Source organism: Macaca mulatta, chromosome 2, assembly GCF_049350105.2.
Source record: "Macaca mulatta isolate MMU2019108-1 chromosome 2, T2T-MMU8v2.0, whole genome shotgun sequence".
Taxonomy (NCBI): Eukaryota; Metazoa; Chordata; class Mammalia; order Primates; family Cercopithecidae; genus Macaca; species Macaca mulatta.
In genome coordinates this window covers 162,075,888-162,093,478 of record NC_133407.1, presented here as the reverse complement: position 1 = coordinate 162,093,478, position 17,591 = coordinate 162,075,888, and the positions used below count along the sequence as shown (strand labels likewise).

General features: G+C 37.9%; 1 protein-coding gene across 27 annotated transcripts in view; it reads right to left on the bottom strand.

Annotated features, from left to right (window-relative positions):
* GOLGB1 (golgin B1) overlaps window positions 1-17,591 on the bottom strand; it is an 88,266-nt gene that overhangs the window by 29,493 nt on the left and 41,182 nt on the right. For all 27 annotated transcript variants that reach the window (XM_077993827.1, XM_077993833.1, XM_077993835.1 and 24 more), the window contains 4 exons: window positions 11,894-12,008; window positions 9,215-9,288; window positions 3,151-8,336; window positions 73-1,987 (listed from right to left, as the gene is read on the bottom strand). In XM_077993827.1, the coding sequence (XP_077849953.1) occupies window positions 73-1,987; window positions 3,151-8,336; window positions 9,215-9,288; window positions 11,894-12,008 (7,290 nt within the window). The remainder of the gene's footprint in view (window positions 1-72; window positions 1,988-3,150; window positions 8,337-9,214; window positions 9,289-11,893; window positions 12,009-17,591) is intronic.

The following is a 17,591-nucleotide window of genomic DNA, read 5'->3' as shown; positions in this document are numbered from 1 at the left end:
TCTGTAAAAATAAATTAAAAGAAAGGTTCAAAAACTCTTAAACAGATCAGAAAGAAATAACTAGCTACTCACTAGTCTGTCTCTGTCATTTTGGAGTGAAGACATAGCCTTTTTTAAACTCTGTACTTCAGCCAGGCTGGTGGCAGGCTGAGCTGCAGACCTCTGCTTCCCTTCCTCTGACTTTCGAAATTTCTCCAGCTCATTCCACAGGTGATCTCTCTCATTCTGTAGACTGGCCATAGCCTTGGAAAAGGACTGCACTTGGTTATAAGAATCTTCTAGTTGTGAGGACAAGTGAAGCAGTTGCTCATCTTTGGATAGGAGCTGTTGGTTAAGTTTCTCAAGGTAAGATAAGCTGTTTTCCTCAGGCAAGTCCATTGAAAAGGTGGTTTCAGAAAGAAGAGCATGTCTTTCTCTGTTTAAGAGTCCCTGTTGTTCTTTCAACTGTGCCAATTCCTTCAGACTGGCATCATATTTCCTTTTCAGTTCATCAAGTTCCTCATTGGCATGATCTCTACTATTTTGCAAGGAACTCATAGACCTTCCAAAAGACTGAATTTGTGCTGTGAGATCTTTATTTTCTTTGGTGACCATGAGTAACTTCTGTTCCATCTCCACCAGATCTCTTGCTAGTTCTGCTACTCTCTCTTCTGCTGTTTCAGTTTCATTTCTCATTATCCCTGCATCATGATGAAGATGCTTTAATTCTTTCTTCAGTTTATCTTCAATTTCACCTACCTTCTTGGCAGCTTCCTTTTGAACACAAACCAATTCTTCTTCCAGTTCTGTAATTCTCTTTTGAGAGGAGGAAAGCAAAGCACTTAACCTCTGTAGCTCTTCTTCTTTTACTTTTAACTGGGCATGATAGATTCCTAAAGTGCCTTCTTCTTGCAAGGCTGTTACTTGTCTCGTTAGCTGGGATACAGACACTTTCAAACTCTCAATCTCTTTAGATAAATCTCGTTTCTCCTCTTGCAGGGCATTAGAGGACCTCTGCAGATCCTCATTTGCTTCCTCAGATTCCTTCAGCTTTTCTTCTAATTTAGCATATTTATTTTTCAGCTCCTTATTTTGCTGAAGTTGAGCTTCAAGAAGTTGCTTTTGTTGGCTGTCCTTTATTGATATCACTTGGTTCAGGTCTTCTCTATATTGGATCAGTTCTGCATCCAGCTTGGCATTCTCAGAATTGAGATCATCCATATGACTTCTCAAGCCTCGTATTTCTTCTTTAAGCTTATTATTCTCAGCAGCAGCCTCTTGGATGAGTTGGTCTTTTTCCAAGATTACAGAGAGATGTCGCTCTTCCAGCTGCTGATAGTCACCCACTATGCGGTCTCGATCATTTTGGAGAGAAGACATGGATTTAACAAAGGAATCCAACTGTGCCTTTTGCTGAATGTTTTCCTTTTTGATGGCATTCAGTGTTTCCATGAGCTGATTGGTTTTGTCAACAGCCTTCTTGTTCTCCTCTTCTAAAACAATATTCTCCTCTTCCTCCTGGGACAGCAGGTTTTCCAGCTCTTTAATTTCTTTATCATGTTGCTGACGCAGTTCAGCAATAGCTACTTGGATTGCCTCTTCCTTGCCAGAAAGCAGGCTTATCATCTTTTGCTCTTTCATATTTATTTCTTCATGCAGCCTACTGGTCAGTTCTCTGGAGGCCTGAAGATCAGTCTCCAGTTGTTCATAACTGAACTTAGAATTTTGAATATCAGCCTCTTGCTGCCTTATGATCCCTTCCAAATTTTCTTTTTGTTCCTTACATTTTTCTAAAGAGTTACTTAAATCAGTCAGCTGGTCTTTGAGAATGTTAAGTTCTGATTCCAACTTAGCTAATTCATTCTGAGAATTGTGGTATAGGTGGCGTGTCTCTTCTAGCTGGGACAAAAGTTCCTTGTTTTCCCCCTGTAGAGTATCACAGACCTTCTGTTGAAGCTGGACCTCTGTCTGGGCCTTGGACTCCCAAATCTGCTTGTCATGTTCAAGCCTGAAAGAGAGAGAAGGTCATTAGTTACAGATTTCAAGAAAAAAACTATGTTTCCCAAAGAACAAATACTATAACATGTACTCAATAGATTTACAAATGAATTAACATTCATAACAGGTGTTAAATGTTTTACTGAAGATGTATTAATTCTCTGTACCTACATATTTATCTACTGAGTGCTATGTATTAAAGGTATATCACACCTAAGGGTTCATATATTTAAGTCATAAACTCCAAAATACGTCATTTAGTGACATGGTTTTCGACATCCTGAAAAGTAACATTTTCTCCTACTTTATTCTACTTTGCTCCAGACAAGCTAATGTCTGGCTTCTCTAAGGGATAATCTTGATATGAAAGGCAGTGAGGAAATCTATTTTAGAACAAAAGGGTCCTATTAGAAGCAAGGAATACAAAGGATGAGAGACATTGTTAGTTCTAGAGCTTAAAAAGTGATATAAAATTGAAATTTGAGAAAAAATAACTCTACAAGGCATATGCAGTATCAATTAATGTGGACTACAGGAAGGAGAAAAGATGAGACTATCTAGGACACCAAGGCAATTAATTTGAGAGTACTCTGGTAAAAATCCAGGCAAGAGTAGTTGAAATGGAAATGAAAAGAAATACAGAGGCCAGGTGTAGTGGTTCATGCCAGTAATCCTAGCACTTTGGGAGGCCGAGGCGGGTGGATCACCTGAGGTCAGGAGTTCGAGACCAGCCCGGCCAACATGGTGAAACCCTGTCTCTACTAAAAATACAAAAAATTAGTTGGACGTGGTGGTAGGCTCCTGTAATCCCAGCTACTGAGAAGGCTGAGGCAGGAGAATTGCTTGAACCCAGGAAGTAGAGGTTGCAGTGAGCCAAAAGCACGCCATTGCACTCCAGCCTGGGTGATAAGAGCAAGACTCCATCTTAAACAAAACAGAAATAAAGAAATCTCTCAATAGAAAGATGGGAAGAGAAGATGTGAACTTTTCACGTTCATGCAGTTGTAGCAGGATTGTTCTTTGCCAAAAAAAGAGTAGATGTGAGAGGGAATATATCTCCCATGGGAATTTATGCCAAAATTAGTCCCATTGTCTAAAAGGAAACAAATAGTTTAGAGACTTTCTTTGCTTCCAGTTACGTCTGGAGGAGGAAAAAATTCACTACTCATTTACCTGGAAATGTTAATCTTTAATTCCTCCATATGGATGGACATCTGTCTAAGCTGATCCTTTAGAACACTGCAATTCTCTTCTTTGAGTCTAATTTCTTCTTTGGTTTGAATCGCATCACTAAACTTCCTCTCCCATTTCTTAGCTTCATCTATTACCCTGTCGCGATCATCCTGGAGGGAAGACATGCTCTTAGTAAAGGCTGCAAGCTGGGCCACAGTACTGTCCAAGTTTTCCTGAACTTGCTGAATTTCCTTGTCTTTCTTGTTCAAAGTAACCTGAATCTCTCCAATTGTCTCTTCCAAGTGGACTTTTTCTCTGCGCAAAGCATCCAGCTTCTCTTGCATATTCTTCTTCTCTTTCAGGTGCTTCTCTTCTGCCTGTTCCAGTCTTCGCTCAAGATCTTCATCCTTTTGTTTCATTTGGCTTTTAACTGATTCTTTATTTGACTGGAGTTCCTTTTTCAACTTGAGATTGTCTGCTAGGACCCTTGCTGCTTCACTTTGTGTGTCATCTAGCAGGACTTTGAAGCTAGCTAATTCTGCTTGTGCCTTTTTGCGGTGTTCAACTGCTTGAGCCAGATTTTCTTTGGTTATTTCCAAATCTTTTTGAGACTCAGTTTGAACAAATTCTAGAGCTTTAACAGTTCTCTCCAGAGCACTAATTTTCTCTTGATACCTGATGCAGTCCTTCTGTAGCTGCTTTACTTCTTGTTGTTTTTCTTTTAACAGTTCCTGAAGTTCCTTTGCATGGCTTTTATTTCCAGGTTCTTTCTGAGCACCTTGTATTTTCTCCAAATATTCCTTTCGTATTTCTGATTCCACCTTAGTTTTTTCCTTGACTAACTGCTGCTTTTCTTCTTCCAGTTCACTCACACACTTTTTAAGGTTCTTCATTTCAGATTCCAATAGCTCATTTTTTATTTGGGCATCTGTAACATCCTGACAATAATTCCCAATGCTTCCATTAAGTTCTGCTAATTGATTCATAAGCCTCTCTTCCAAATCATCTTTCTCTTCTTCTGCTGTCTCCTTTAGTTTGGTAACTCTGGAGAGTTCTTCTTGGATTTGCTGATTTAACAGGTTCATTTTGCTTACTTCTTCCTGAAGCAGTTTTAGTTCACCATCCTTTGTTGATATCTGACTCAGTAAGGCATTTCTCTCATTTTCTAGAGTCTGGCTAAATTCCTTGTTTTTCTGCTTCTCCTCCTCTAATCCAGCAATTCTTTCCTTGAGCTGATCAATCTGCTGTAGGTAGTTATTAATTTCATCATGTGAGCTGACATCCTCACTTACAGCAGGGTTGGCACTGTTCTCTGAAGGAACCGATTCTGAACATGCAGGCCTTGTGCTCATACTCAGAGAGTCTTGATCTTCTGTCTCACCTGGTATAGACTGTGTGGCCTCTTCCGTGACATTCATTTGGTTATCGTGTTTCTCAGTGGCCTCTAGGTTAGCTTGTTTAGATACATTACTTTCTAACTGATGCTTTAAATCTTGAACCTCTTCACTTAGAGAGTCTTTCTCCGACATTAAAGACTGAAACTTCTTAGAAAGTGTTTCATACTCCATTTTGACCCTTTCAACTTCTTCTTTCATGCTGGCATTGGAAGAAAGAAGTGTTTCCATACACTCTTTAGCTGTACCTCCTGCAGGGTGCACCTCTGCCCTAAGCCGGTCATTCTCTTCTTCCAGCTCTAGGATTTTCTGCTGTTTAGATTTAGCAAACTTTCTCATCTTTTCTTTCATTTCCTCCATTTCTTTCTCAGCTTCCTGCAACTGCTTTTCTGTCTCCTTCTTGTTTGCCTCTGTGCTTCTTAACTTGCCATACAGTTCTTGTTTCTCTTGCCTCACAGCTTCCACCACGTGCTGAATCCTTTCTGCTTCATTACTAACATTCTCATAGGACTGCAGAAGAATTTCATACTCTTTTTGTAGTTCCTTGTGTTTCTCTTGCCACTCACTACTTTCTGCAATCTTAGAAGACTTCAAAGATTCAATTTCCTTCACTAACTTTTCCTTGTCTTCAGTAAGACCCTCTAGAGCTAGTTTTAGACTTTCACAGGAGCCACTGAGACTTTGATTTTCCAATAAAGACCTGTCCATTTCTGTAATGAGTTTGTCTCTTTCTTCTTGAAGAAAAGCTAACCTTCCTAAGACTCTATCTTTTTCTTTATTTTGAGCAGAAACATGGCTTTCCACATCTGCCAGAGACTTGGTGAGATGTTCAATGGTATCTCTGGCCAAAGACAATTCCTCTTGGAGACTTTTGTTTTCTTTTAGTGCTTCTTTTCGGGAAATAAGGGCAGCTTGCAGTTTCCTTTGTATTTGTTGCTTTGCTCTACTTTCTTCTTCAATCTCTTCTGGTTTTTGCTTCATTTCACAAAGTTCCACCTGTAGCTGCTTTATCCTCTCATCATGCTCTTTGGCTTGCATTTCTAGCTGTGTATGTAGAGCCTTAATTAAATCTTCTTGTTCTATTATCTCTGTCTGTATTTTAGTGAGAGCTGCTTCTTTCTCACGAAGTTGTCCAGAAAGGTAGCTAACGTCTTCTTCCTTTTCGCTTATGAGTTTTTGTAGTTCATCTAGCTCAGGTTGCAATTCTCTTAGATGTTCTAGACCAGCAATTTGTAGTTGGCTGCTTTCCAATTTCTGCTGCAGGCTTTCTGCACGAACTTCAGCTTCATGGGATGCTGTCTTTAGACTCTCAATTTCTAAACCCTGTTTATTTATCTGGTCTTGTAACTGAAATACCTCTTCTGATTTTTTAGTAAGTTCACTTGTTGTAGAACTAATTTTCAATTCTAACTCTTCTTTCTCAGTCTCTATTTCCTTCAGCTGGGCCTTAATCTGGGCAACAGAAGTTCCGCCCTGCAGAGCACTCGCATCTTCAGAATGAGAAGGCCAGTCTGGGCACAAGTTGGACTCTAAAACAGGTTGAGTGTGATGCTGTTCTGTGGCTTTGAATAAAGGTTCTTCTAAACCCGGAGTGGGAGAGCACCATTCCTGCTGGTCAGGGCTTGGGAGTTTTCCGTCTATGGATTCCCTTACTTGAATCTGGAGTTGCCTTAGCTGGTCTCCAATATTCTCATTTTCCTTGCTTTGCTCATCAAACTGTTCTTGCAAGCGATTGTAGTCATCTTTCTGTTGCTTTAGCTCCTCCCTAAGATGTCTTTCTTTTTCCTGTGCCTTTTTAAGAATTGCCTTGCGGGAGTTTAAGGCTTCCTGTAGCTTCTTTTGAAGTTGCTCCTTTTCTTTTTCAAGGGCCAGTATCTTTTCTTCTAGTTCTGGTTTCCAGTGTTCACCACTATCTGTACCAGGTGGACTTATCACCACTGTTTCCTTTACAAGTGCTACGGAGTCCCCATCACTTGCATCCGTGTTACTTGTGGTTAACTTCTGGATAATTACTTGGTTTTCACTGATTTCTGCTTGGAGCAAATCTATTTGGTTTGTTTTATCTTGCAAGGTCTGATTCATCTCTTTGACCAGAGCCTGTAATTGTTCTTCAGCTGCCATCTTTTCTTCCAAATCCTTCCTTATATGCTCTAGTTCCACTTCTTTCTCAGATATTGTCTGTTTTAAAGAAATTTCTATTTCTTGGCACTTAGAAGTCACACATTTTTCTGAGTATTCTTTGTTTTCTTTATCTTCTTCCACTTCTCCCCTCTCACTCTCACTGAGTGGGATCTCTTTCTTAGATTGATCTTTCAAGTTGGCTAATTCCTCTTCCAATCTACTGACTCTTTGAAGAAGCTCCTTTCTGTTAATAAGAGCTGCCTGGAGCTTTCTCTTTCTCTGCTCATTTTCTTTCTTCAGAAGGTCAAATTCATGCTGGAGTTCTTCCTTACTTATCAGTCCTGCTGGGCTCATCTCATCATAATTTTGTTTAAGGCCAGAAACAACTTCATTATCTTCTTCTACTTGCTCTTTTTTTGCTTCCTCAGCTCTGGATAATAAATTTAGCTGTTCTTTAAGAGTCTTAATTTCAACCCCAAGAGAAAACTTCTCTTCATTAAGCTGAACCATTTTCTCAGTCATACTAAAGCTGATTTCTGTCACTTGTTGATCCTTCTCCTCGATGGTTTGTTGGAGGGTTTCCACATCTCTCTTTTTCTCCAGTAAGAGCTGATCCATTTTTGCTATTTCAAGTTCCTTCTGTGAAAGAGCCTGGGACAGTTCTTCGACCTTACTTGAGATATGCCTCACACGTTCTGCCCCCTCAAGCACTTCACTTTCCTTATTTTGCAGCTGGCTTTGCAGGCTTCTTATCAGGGTACTCTGCTCAGAAAACTGAAGCTGCACATCATCCAGTTCATTCTGTAAAACTTCAATTTTCACATCTTTAGATTTGGCTTCTATGCTGAGACTATGGATCTGTTCTGTGAGCAGGTTGTGATGAGCAGTTTGGCTTTCATAGTCAAATCTTCTTTGCCTTTCTGCTTCTGCAAGGTTCATTTCCAGTTGCCTTACCTGAGCCCTCAATTCTGTTACTACACTAAGTTCCTTCACCTGAGCGAGAAGCTGGTCTCTTTCTTCAGACAAAGCAGTGAATGCACTGCTGTTGTTGTCAGCATTTTTCTTAAACTCCTCAATCAACTGGTTTAGGTTGCTAATTTCCTTAGCTTTCTCATCTAAATTTTTCTCATAGATTTCTTGTGCTTTATGAAAGTTTAGCTCAAGCTCCAAAATTTGACTTTTTAACCTTTCCAACTCATCCTGATGACACTGACCAATATCTGGTACAGCAGAAAGGGATTTATCACAATCCTGCTTTGTTGATTTCAATTCTACTCCAGCATCATTTAAAGATATTTCCTCAGATGTTCTATTTTGATGTTCAGTGCTCGCCTGTTCTTTCTCAACTGCTGGAAGACTGCTCTCTTCATTTGGCATTAAGGGAAAATTTTGCCCTGTATCTTCAAGAAATACTTCCATTTTAATTGGAGCTATTCCCTCACCCTCCATCTGTTTCATTTCTTTCTGGTCAAGGACCTCATGATCCCCTTCCTCAGCCCTTTTCCCCTGGAGCTGTAATTTAAGAAATGCAATTTCCTCTTGAGCTTCTTTCATTTCCAACAATAAAACTGATAATTCTTTATGTTTCTGAGAAAATGTGTTTTCTAGAACATCTTGTCCACTTTCCTCAGTAGAAGAGCTCCTCTTGTTGGCATCATCAACAATGCTGATCTATTTTTAGAAAAAGAAAAAAAAAGCTTTAATCAAATGTGTTACAACATTAAAAAAAAAAAAGCCAAATTAAAAACTTGTATTTCATCTTCTACAACTTCAGACTTTTTGGTCAAAACCTTCTTTGTACCATAACACTGCTAAATCCTTTTCAAATCAGTTTGTCTTTCCCAACCGGACCTCCAAGGACACTCTGCCAATCCTGCACTGAAGTCAAGCCCTATTCATAAGACCTAAGGAAACCTGGAATTCATTTTCTGGAGATTTCTTACATGAGAAGCTTTTTTTTTCTTCAGAATAAAACTCCTATTAAAAAAAAAAAAAAGGAAGCAGATCCTTTTGTTAGGAAGCCACATTATTCCTCAAGGGCATGTATGATTCTATCACTGACTTACTGATTAGAAGAACATAGCTAACTAAACACAACACAGCTAACAATAATCTTAAATCAACAGAATGATACTAAGCAACCATACACTTATAGTAATTTTCAGATTATAAAAAGGATCATTCTCTAAAGATCTCTTTTTATTTAATCTTAGTAAAACTGTGCCAATCTTATCTCTTCACTGAGAAACTCTTCTGAGATGAACAAAGAAGTTGAGACAGATGATAACCCAGTATTAAAAAAATGGGTTATCAAATCCCAAATTAGTAGCTACTATATTTGTGTTGCTTTAGGACAATGAATTCTAATATTCAGAAACAAGTAACAATAAATGAGATATAATAACCATTATGAATCTCTTTAATAGGTCTTACACTATAGGTAATGTACTTCTCTGACAACACTAGAAAATTATAGACGTGTTTTCATATGAAGCTACCTTCTCTTAATCTAGTTCATGTTCTGATTATATTAAGAACATATCACTTACCTCACTGACTTCTCTATCTGCTTCCCCAATTCTATTCTGAGCCTCCAGAAGAGTAATCTGAGAAGATAGTTTTTCTGAAAGTCACAAAATAAATATCTTTAGAAGATATATATGGAGTGTATGAACAAACAGGATTGCATGTGAAGCTATCTGAAATGCATGAAATAATTTTTTTACAAAATAAAATAGTTTGGGAGAGGAAAAAGCCTCATTAAAATAAAGAAGTGGCAAGAGGATATGATTACATGAGATATAAGATAGAACAGTACTAGGTGATGATAATGATACTGAATGAAGTATACTAAATAGTGGAAGGTTTGAAAGGAGAAGGATGCCAGGGTGCAGGACATAGAGCAGCAGCTATTTCTGTGGCATAATCCAGAACTTCTAGGACAATATACATAATTTATCTATAATCCTACCATGTTTGTAATATATATTTGGCATTAATATAGCACTTACAGTGTTCTTCAATGTTCATAAAGATATCAAATTTTAGCACGAAAAGGGAGCTATCCTATCTCCTCAATGATCATATAAGGAAACAAAGAAATGACATGACCCGAAAGATTATGCAGCTAGTTCAGGGAGCTGGGATTAGAATCCAAGTCTTTGGAGTTTTAACCCAAGTTCTGTTACAATGTGTATATATTGAGCATCGATATCAATATCCTCAAGAAGCTTATATTCTTTCTGAGAAGATAAAACAGATATACCAAAGGAAAAATACATATATATATATTTTTTATACTGTATCCAAATGTCTTAATGTGACCTACAGGAACCCTTATGCTTTGACCCTACTAATTCTGCAACCTCCTCTTCTTGTATTGCACCCTTTTTGTTCACTCTGCTCCAAAAACACTGGCCTGTTTTCTCTTCTGCAAACTTATCAAGTTCATTCATACCTGAGGACATTTGTACTGCTTTTTTCTCTGCCTGGAATGCTCTTTGCTTAGCCTCTTTGCATGGCTGTCCCCTTTTCATCATTCAGGTTTAAAGTCCTCGGAAAGGCCTACTCTCACTACTCCAATTCTGCGTTCCTCTTCTCCAAGGCATACTTGAAATACCCTGTTTTATTTTTAGCCTAATACTTATCATTCTCTGAAACTTTCTTATGTGTATAAACAGGTTTGCAGTCTGTCTTCCCCTCCAATATGATCATAGCTATATCCCCAGGAACGACAATAGTGCCTGGCACATAGGAAAGGCACCATAGATGAGACAAGTGAATTCAAGACACTATATAATATGTTCAGACACTTCACAAGATTACTTGAAAAAGAGGTACAGTGGTAGAAATGTCAGTGCAAAAGGTGAGTTGAAAAGAACATGACATACAAGGTAAAAGTAATCTGTGAGGCCAGACACAAAAACCAATATAGAAAACCTTAAGGTCAGTGATCCCTGCAGGAAAGAGCAAAGGAATGGAACCCATATAATACCTCCAAACCATGTGAAACCACATGGACAGGATACAGATTGTTTGCAAAACTGCAAAATAAGCCTCATGGATAAGGTCTCAAAGAAGTGCTCTGAATGGGTTAAATAATGAGCTGAATTTGTGGTGTTCTTTACTTATTAGAAATAGTGGGAATCATCTGATACAAGTGTATAAGCTTCCATTTAGACCTAAGTGGAAAACTGTAAAATGGTTACGTTAGAAATACTAGCTCTATAGAGTTTAATAAAAGTTTTACAACCTTTACTTGCTATTCATTCTCACTCCTAAATGATAAAGTGTAGTACTCAGTTAATCCAAGATGAATTAGATCAACAAAGCATTAACGATACGCTACTAAATCCATAAAGTCTACATGAAGCATATGATAAGTGGAAGGAGACACATCTTCATTCTCACTAACTGTTCACACACAATCCAATAGGATAAAATGCTAAGTTCAGTTCAATCCAACAAAACTTTATTCAGTATCCATTATTTGCCAGGTAGTATACTTGTTTTGGGTAAAGCAAAGATAGAAAAAAAAAATGGCCCCTGCCCTTGAAGAGCTTATAAACTTTAAGAGCTTATAGTAAAAAAGACAAACATATAAACAGATCATTTTAATACAATGTTAAAAGTATAAAAGGATACTATGGAAGCACACAAAAAATCATTTAACCCAACTTTTGGGGATCAGTACCAAATTCCTGAAAAAGATAATATACTAGTCAAGGCCTGAGAGATGAGTAAGAATCATCCAGACTAAAGGAAAGGAGCAGGATTCTAAGTAGGGTACAGCACAAGCATAAACCACTCACTCACAACATAGTTTCTACCTTTAAACCTTTATACTGATCTCTGTTACCTCATCCCACAAATTTACTACCAGAATGTCCTTTCTTTCTTCATTTTACCTATTTTAAAAATCATCTTACTAAGGTCCTGTTCAAGCCATACTTCCTATAGGATACAATGACCATTCCAAAATGATTATGAGTTACAAAGAAATCCTGCAGCATGTATAGTCCATAATGCAAAATGTTATGTAAACACTGATACTATGCTCTAATTGTTTAATGTGTATTAATTTTATCTTTCATAGTTACCAGCTCTATTATCTAAATCTTTATTATCATGGAATCAGAGAATTCTACATGTTACACATAAATAATGATAAAAGTAGAGGTACTTGTGGGATAAGAAGACAGAGAATTATGGTTTTCTTTTATACATACCATTCTCAGCTTTCAGCTCCTCCAGCTCTATAGAACTAAGGAGCAAGGCTCCCTTTTCATTCTCTAGTTCTACCACTCTCTTCTGCAAAGAAGCAATATTCTCCTCAGTGACTGCCTAAATTGTAGAAAGACAACAAATTAATGATTCTCCAGTAGAAAATTCTCACACTAATGCCCAGATAGCCTCTAGCATTTTTGTCTTCTAAAAGTTCTCCAGCCATGAAAATACTTTAAAAATAACATCTACTTATCTGCCTAGGTAATCTTTGAAGAAAAGTGTTTTATCTAAAGATTTAGAAAAAGAAATAAAATATTTCACACAAATATCAAGTTCATTGGCTTTTAAATTTAAGATTGAAGCCTGGAATACAAAGATAGAAATTCCAAGTCTATAGCATAAGAAAGAACATTTTCAGGTTCACAAACAAATAATATTAAAAGATTAGATTAATGCCACCAAGTAACATGGTCTCTCTCCTGAAGGAGAATGAACATGAGGAGAGGTTCCACAAAGAGGAATAGAGGCAAAGGAATATGTACCTCTTAAGAAAGGAAGAATATTTATAATTTTTTTCCAAGTATAATAAAAATTCCCTTGCCTTAATTTATACATTCAGAATTTTTGGTCCTAAGGATAGGCACATATCTAATTATGCCACATCTTTAGTTTTATGTCTTTACATATTTTTTTTATTCTCCATGGGTATTATTCTATACAATTTTCATACAATTGTAGAATTTTTAAGCCATGAGGGTCTTCACAGCATACTTGACCCCAAAATCTTCATCCGATGTTTAAAATAAATAGCAAGGGATGAATTTAGGGTTTTTATGGCTTTTATTTTGAGGGAAGTTCCCAGTTTGCAGTACACAGGGCAAGTAAAACTCTTAATAGAATAGCCACAGATATTTCTGGCTTGAAGAATGAGAAGAAAGAGTTTGGGACAAACATAGCTGCTAGGAAGTGAGGAGGGAGATCAGAGAGAAGAAAAAGAGTTAGGAAGGAGGAGCCCTGAATTCTGTGTATAAACTTAGCTGAAATTGCCGGCTGAACAATGGCACTATGTATTTGTTGAACTGACTTAAAGCAGCCCAGCTAAGGCAAAAATAACTGAACGGAGTTTTGATGCCTCTCTGTCATAGGCCAGAGTTTGGGGTTTGAGTCCAACTTACTGTCTGATAAAAAGTAACTAAAATTTTAGAAATAATAAAATAGAATCTTGAGAACAAAACACAACATCTGGAATTCAAAACAAAACCATTCACACATAAAGAAACAGGAAAGTGTGACCCATTCTCAAGGAAAAGAATGTAATCAACAGATTCTAGCTATAAAACGATGCAGATTTTGTAAGTAGCAAACAAGAATTTTAATAAAGAAGCTATTTTATCTATGCTTAGGACATAAATGAATATGCTCATAATGAATAAGAAGAAAGGAAATCTTAGTACGAACAAAGAAAATGTAACAATGAACCAGTTTGAAATTCTATAACTAATAAACATAATACCTGAAATGAAAATTTCGATAGGCTTAATAGAATATAGACAACAGAAGAAAGTCTTGGTGAACTTGAAGATAATAAATCAACAGAAATTATCCAACCTGAAGACGGAAGAATAAAAAAAAAATGAATACAACCTCAGGGACACGTGGGACAATATTAAAAGGTTCAATATACGTGTAATTGGAGTACCAGAAGAGACGAGGGGCAGAATAGGAAGAAAAAATATTTTAAGAAACAGAGATATAGACCAATGGAACAGAACAGAGTCCTCAGAAATAATACCACACATCTACAGCCATCTGATCTTTGACAAACCTGACAAAAACAAGAAATGGGGAAAGGATTCCCTATTTAATAAATGGTGCTGGGAAAATTGGCTAGCCATAAGTAGAAAGCTGAAACTGGATCCTTTCCTTACTCCTTATACGAAAATTAATTCAAGATGGATTAGAGACTTAAATGTTAGACCTAATACCGTAAAAACCCTAGAGGAAAACCTAGGTAGTACCATTCAGGACATAGGCATGGGCAAAGACTTCATGTCTAAAACACCAAAAGCAACAGCAGCAAAAGCCAAAATTGACAAATGGGATCTCATTAAACTAAAGAGCTTCTGCACAGCAAAAGAAACTACCATCAGAGTGAACAGGCAACCTACAGAATGGGAGAAAATTTTTGCAATCTACTCATCTGACAAAGGGCTAATATCCAGAACCTACAAAGAACTCAAACAAATTTACAAGAAAAAAACAAACAACCCCATCAAAAAGTGGGCAAAGGATATGAACAGACATTTCTCAAAAGAAGACATTCATACAGCCAACAGACACATGAAAAAATGCTCATCATCACTGGCCATCAGAGAAATGCAAATCAAAACCACAATGAGATACCATCTCACACCAGTTAGAATGGCGATCATTAAAAAGTCAGGAAACAACAGGTGCTGGAGAGGATGTGGAGAAATAGGAACACTTTTACACTGTTGGTGGGATTGTAAACTAGTTCAACCATTATGGAAAACAGTATGGCGATTCCTCAAGGATCTAGAACTAGATGTACCATATGACCCAGCCATCCCATTACTGGGGATATACCCAAAGGATTATAAATCATGCTGCTCTAAAGACACATGCACATGTATGTTCATTGCGGCACTATTCACAATAGCAAAGACTTGGAATCAACCCAAATGTCCATCAGTGACAGACTGGATTAAGAAAATGTGGCACATATACACCATGGAATACTATGCATCCATCAAAAAGGATGAGTTTGTGTCCTTTGTAGGGACATGGATGCAGCTGGAAACCATCATTCTTAGCAAACTATCACAAGAACAGAAAACCAAACACCGCATGTTCTCACTCATAGGTGGGAACTGAACAATGAGATCACTTGGACTCGGGAAGGGGAACATCACACACCGGGGCCTATCATGGGGAGGGGGGAGGGGGGGATTGCATTGGGAGTTATACCTGATGTAAATGACAAGTCGATGGGTGCTGATGAGTTGATGGGTGCAGCACAGCAACATGGCACAAGCATACATATGTAACAAACCTGCACGTTATGCACATGTACCCTAGAACTTAAAGTATAATAATAATAAAAAATAAAAAAAAATAAAAATAAATAAAAACTAGCTAAACAAACAAACAAAAAAAGAAATGGTCAAAAATTTCTCAAATGTAAGGTTATATATGTAAGAAACTCAACAAAAGCAAGCAAGAGAATGACAAAGAAAACTATAACTAAGTACATCACAGACAAGGATAAAAGGAAAGTCTAAAATCTCCATAGGCAAATGATACTTTACATACAGAGGAACAACAATTTGAATGAATACTGACCAATTTTTAGGGAAAAAATATAGGCCAGAAGAGGGAAACACCTTCTTTAAAGTACTGAAAGAAAGGCTGGATGTGGTAGCTCACGCCTATAAGGCTGGATGCAGTGGCTCACACCTATAATCCCAGCACTTTGGGAGGCCGAGGCGGGTGGATCACCTGAGGTCGAGAGTTCAAGACCAGCTTGACCAACATGGAGAAACTCTGTCTCTGCTAAAGTACAAAATTAGCCAGGCGTGGTTACTCATGCCTGTAATCTCAGCTACTCGGGAGACTGAGGCAGGAGAATCGCTTGAACCCAGGAGGCACAGGTAGCGGTAAGCCGAGATCGTGCCATTGCACTCCAGCCTGGGTGACAAAAACGAAACTCTGTCTCAAAAAAAAAAAAAAGTTCTGAAAGAAAAATTGTCAATCCAGAATTATAATATCCAGTAACAAATATCATTCAAGAGTAAAAGTAAAATAAAGACATTTTTAGACAAGGAAAAAACTAAGAAAAATTTTTCACAGACAGACCTATACTATAATATTATGGGTTGTTGTAGAGGCTGAAGAAAATGGTATCAAATAGATATCTGATCATCAGAGAGGAAAGGGCATTACAAATGGTAAATATGTGGATAAATGTTAAGGTCAATATTTTCCCCTTAATGTCTTTCAAATCTATATAACCGTTTTAAGCACAAATATTAAAATTGTGTGCTAAGGCTTATCACTTTTGTTAATATAATACATACAACAACTGTGGCATAAGGAATAGGGTAAGGGTATATGATTATAAAGATTCTACCTTTTAAGTGAAGTAGTACAGTATTAACTCTAAGAAGACTGAAAAGGATATATGTTGTACTTCCTAGAGCAACCACTTAAAAAACTTTCGTAAAAAGATATAGCTCAATACCCAATAGAGGAGTTTTGCTTCTGCTAAAGACTGAGTAACATGGAATGGATTTAACCTCCTACCTGAAATAGCAATAACCAAAACCAGACAAAATAATAAAATAATCATTTTCAGAATACTGCATATCAAGCAACAAAGGATAATTATCTCTGAAAGAGGCAGAAAACAAATAAAGTGATCCCTAAAGCTGACCAAGCTTCATGACTTAAGAGAGTTTTCAGCTTATGATCCAAGAAGGGGGAACATAGGCTGAGCCTGGTAGACTCCCTAAGTTCATGAGACAGAGCTGACAGTCCAGAAAGAGCAAGATAGCTGCAGTTCACAGAACAGAATACCAGATGGGAAAAAGTCACATGCGGAGAAAACTCTGCAGATCTGCAAAGGGACTGAACAAGTGTTCAGTGAAGTACAGAGCAGCACATGAATGTGAGGAAAGCATCCAAGGCTACCTGAACTACCCCTACCTATCTGAAGAGATTAAAGAATAGCACCTGGTGCTCACACAAAACCTGGAAGAGTGTCAGTTATATAGCCAACTGTGAAAAAACACTTCTCAGGGCATTGAGTAGGATACTCAGCAAGGTCTTGCCTCAGGAGTAAGGAATGACTGAGCACTGATTCGAACCCTCCTAACAAATCAAAGCAGCAAGATCTGAAAGGACCAAGTTTTTTTCAAAGAATTTAACTGAATCCCATAAAAAAGCTCCAAAATATGTTAACAAAACAAAGATAGAAACAAAGGAGAATCACTTGAACCCCGGAGGCAGAGATTGCAGGTTTTGACTAATTTGACTAATTCATGGCAGAAAATCTTCCAAAACTATAAACACAGAGATTGAAAAAGCTCAATGAACCCCAATCACAAGAAACATGCTATGTCAAGGCACATCATAATTCAAGTGCTCAAAAACAGTGGTAAAATCCTAAAAGCAGGCAGGAAAAAACAGAAAGAGAGAAGCATGACAGATTTCTTATCAAAAACAAAATGCAAGGGCCAGATGCAGTGGTTCATACCTGTAATCCCAGCACTTTGGGAGGCTGAGGGGGGTGGATTGCTTGAGACCAGAGTTCGAGACTAGCCTGGCCAACATGGCAAAACCCCATCTCTACTAAAAATACAAAATTAGCCAAGCATGGTGGCTGGTGCCTGTAATCCAAGCTACTCGGGAGGCTGAGGCAGGAGAATCACTTGAACCCGGGAGGCGGAGGCTGCAGTGAGCCGAGATTGCGCCACTGCACTCCAGCCTGGTAACAAAGCAAGACTCCGTCTCAAAAACAAACAAACAAACAAACAAAAAAAACCATGACCAGCAGACTTGCACATACATCCATGTGCACGCATACACAAAAATTAAAAGAAGTCCTTCAGAGCCAGGTCCAGTAGCTCATACCTGTAATCCCAGCACTTTGGGAGGCCAAGGCAGGATCATTTGAGCTCA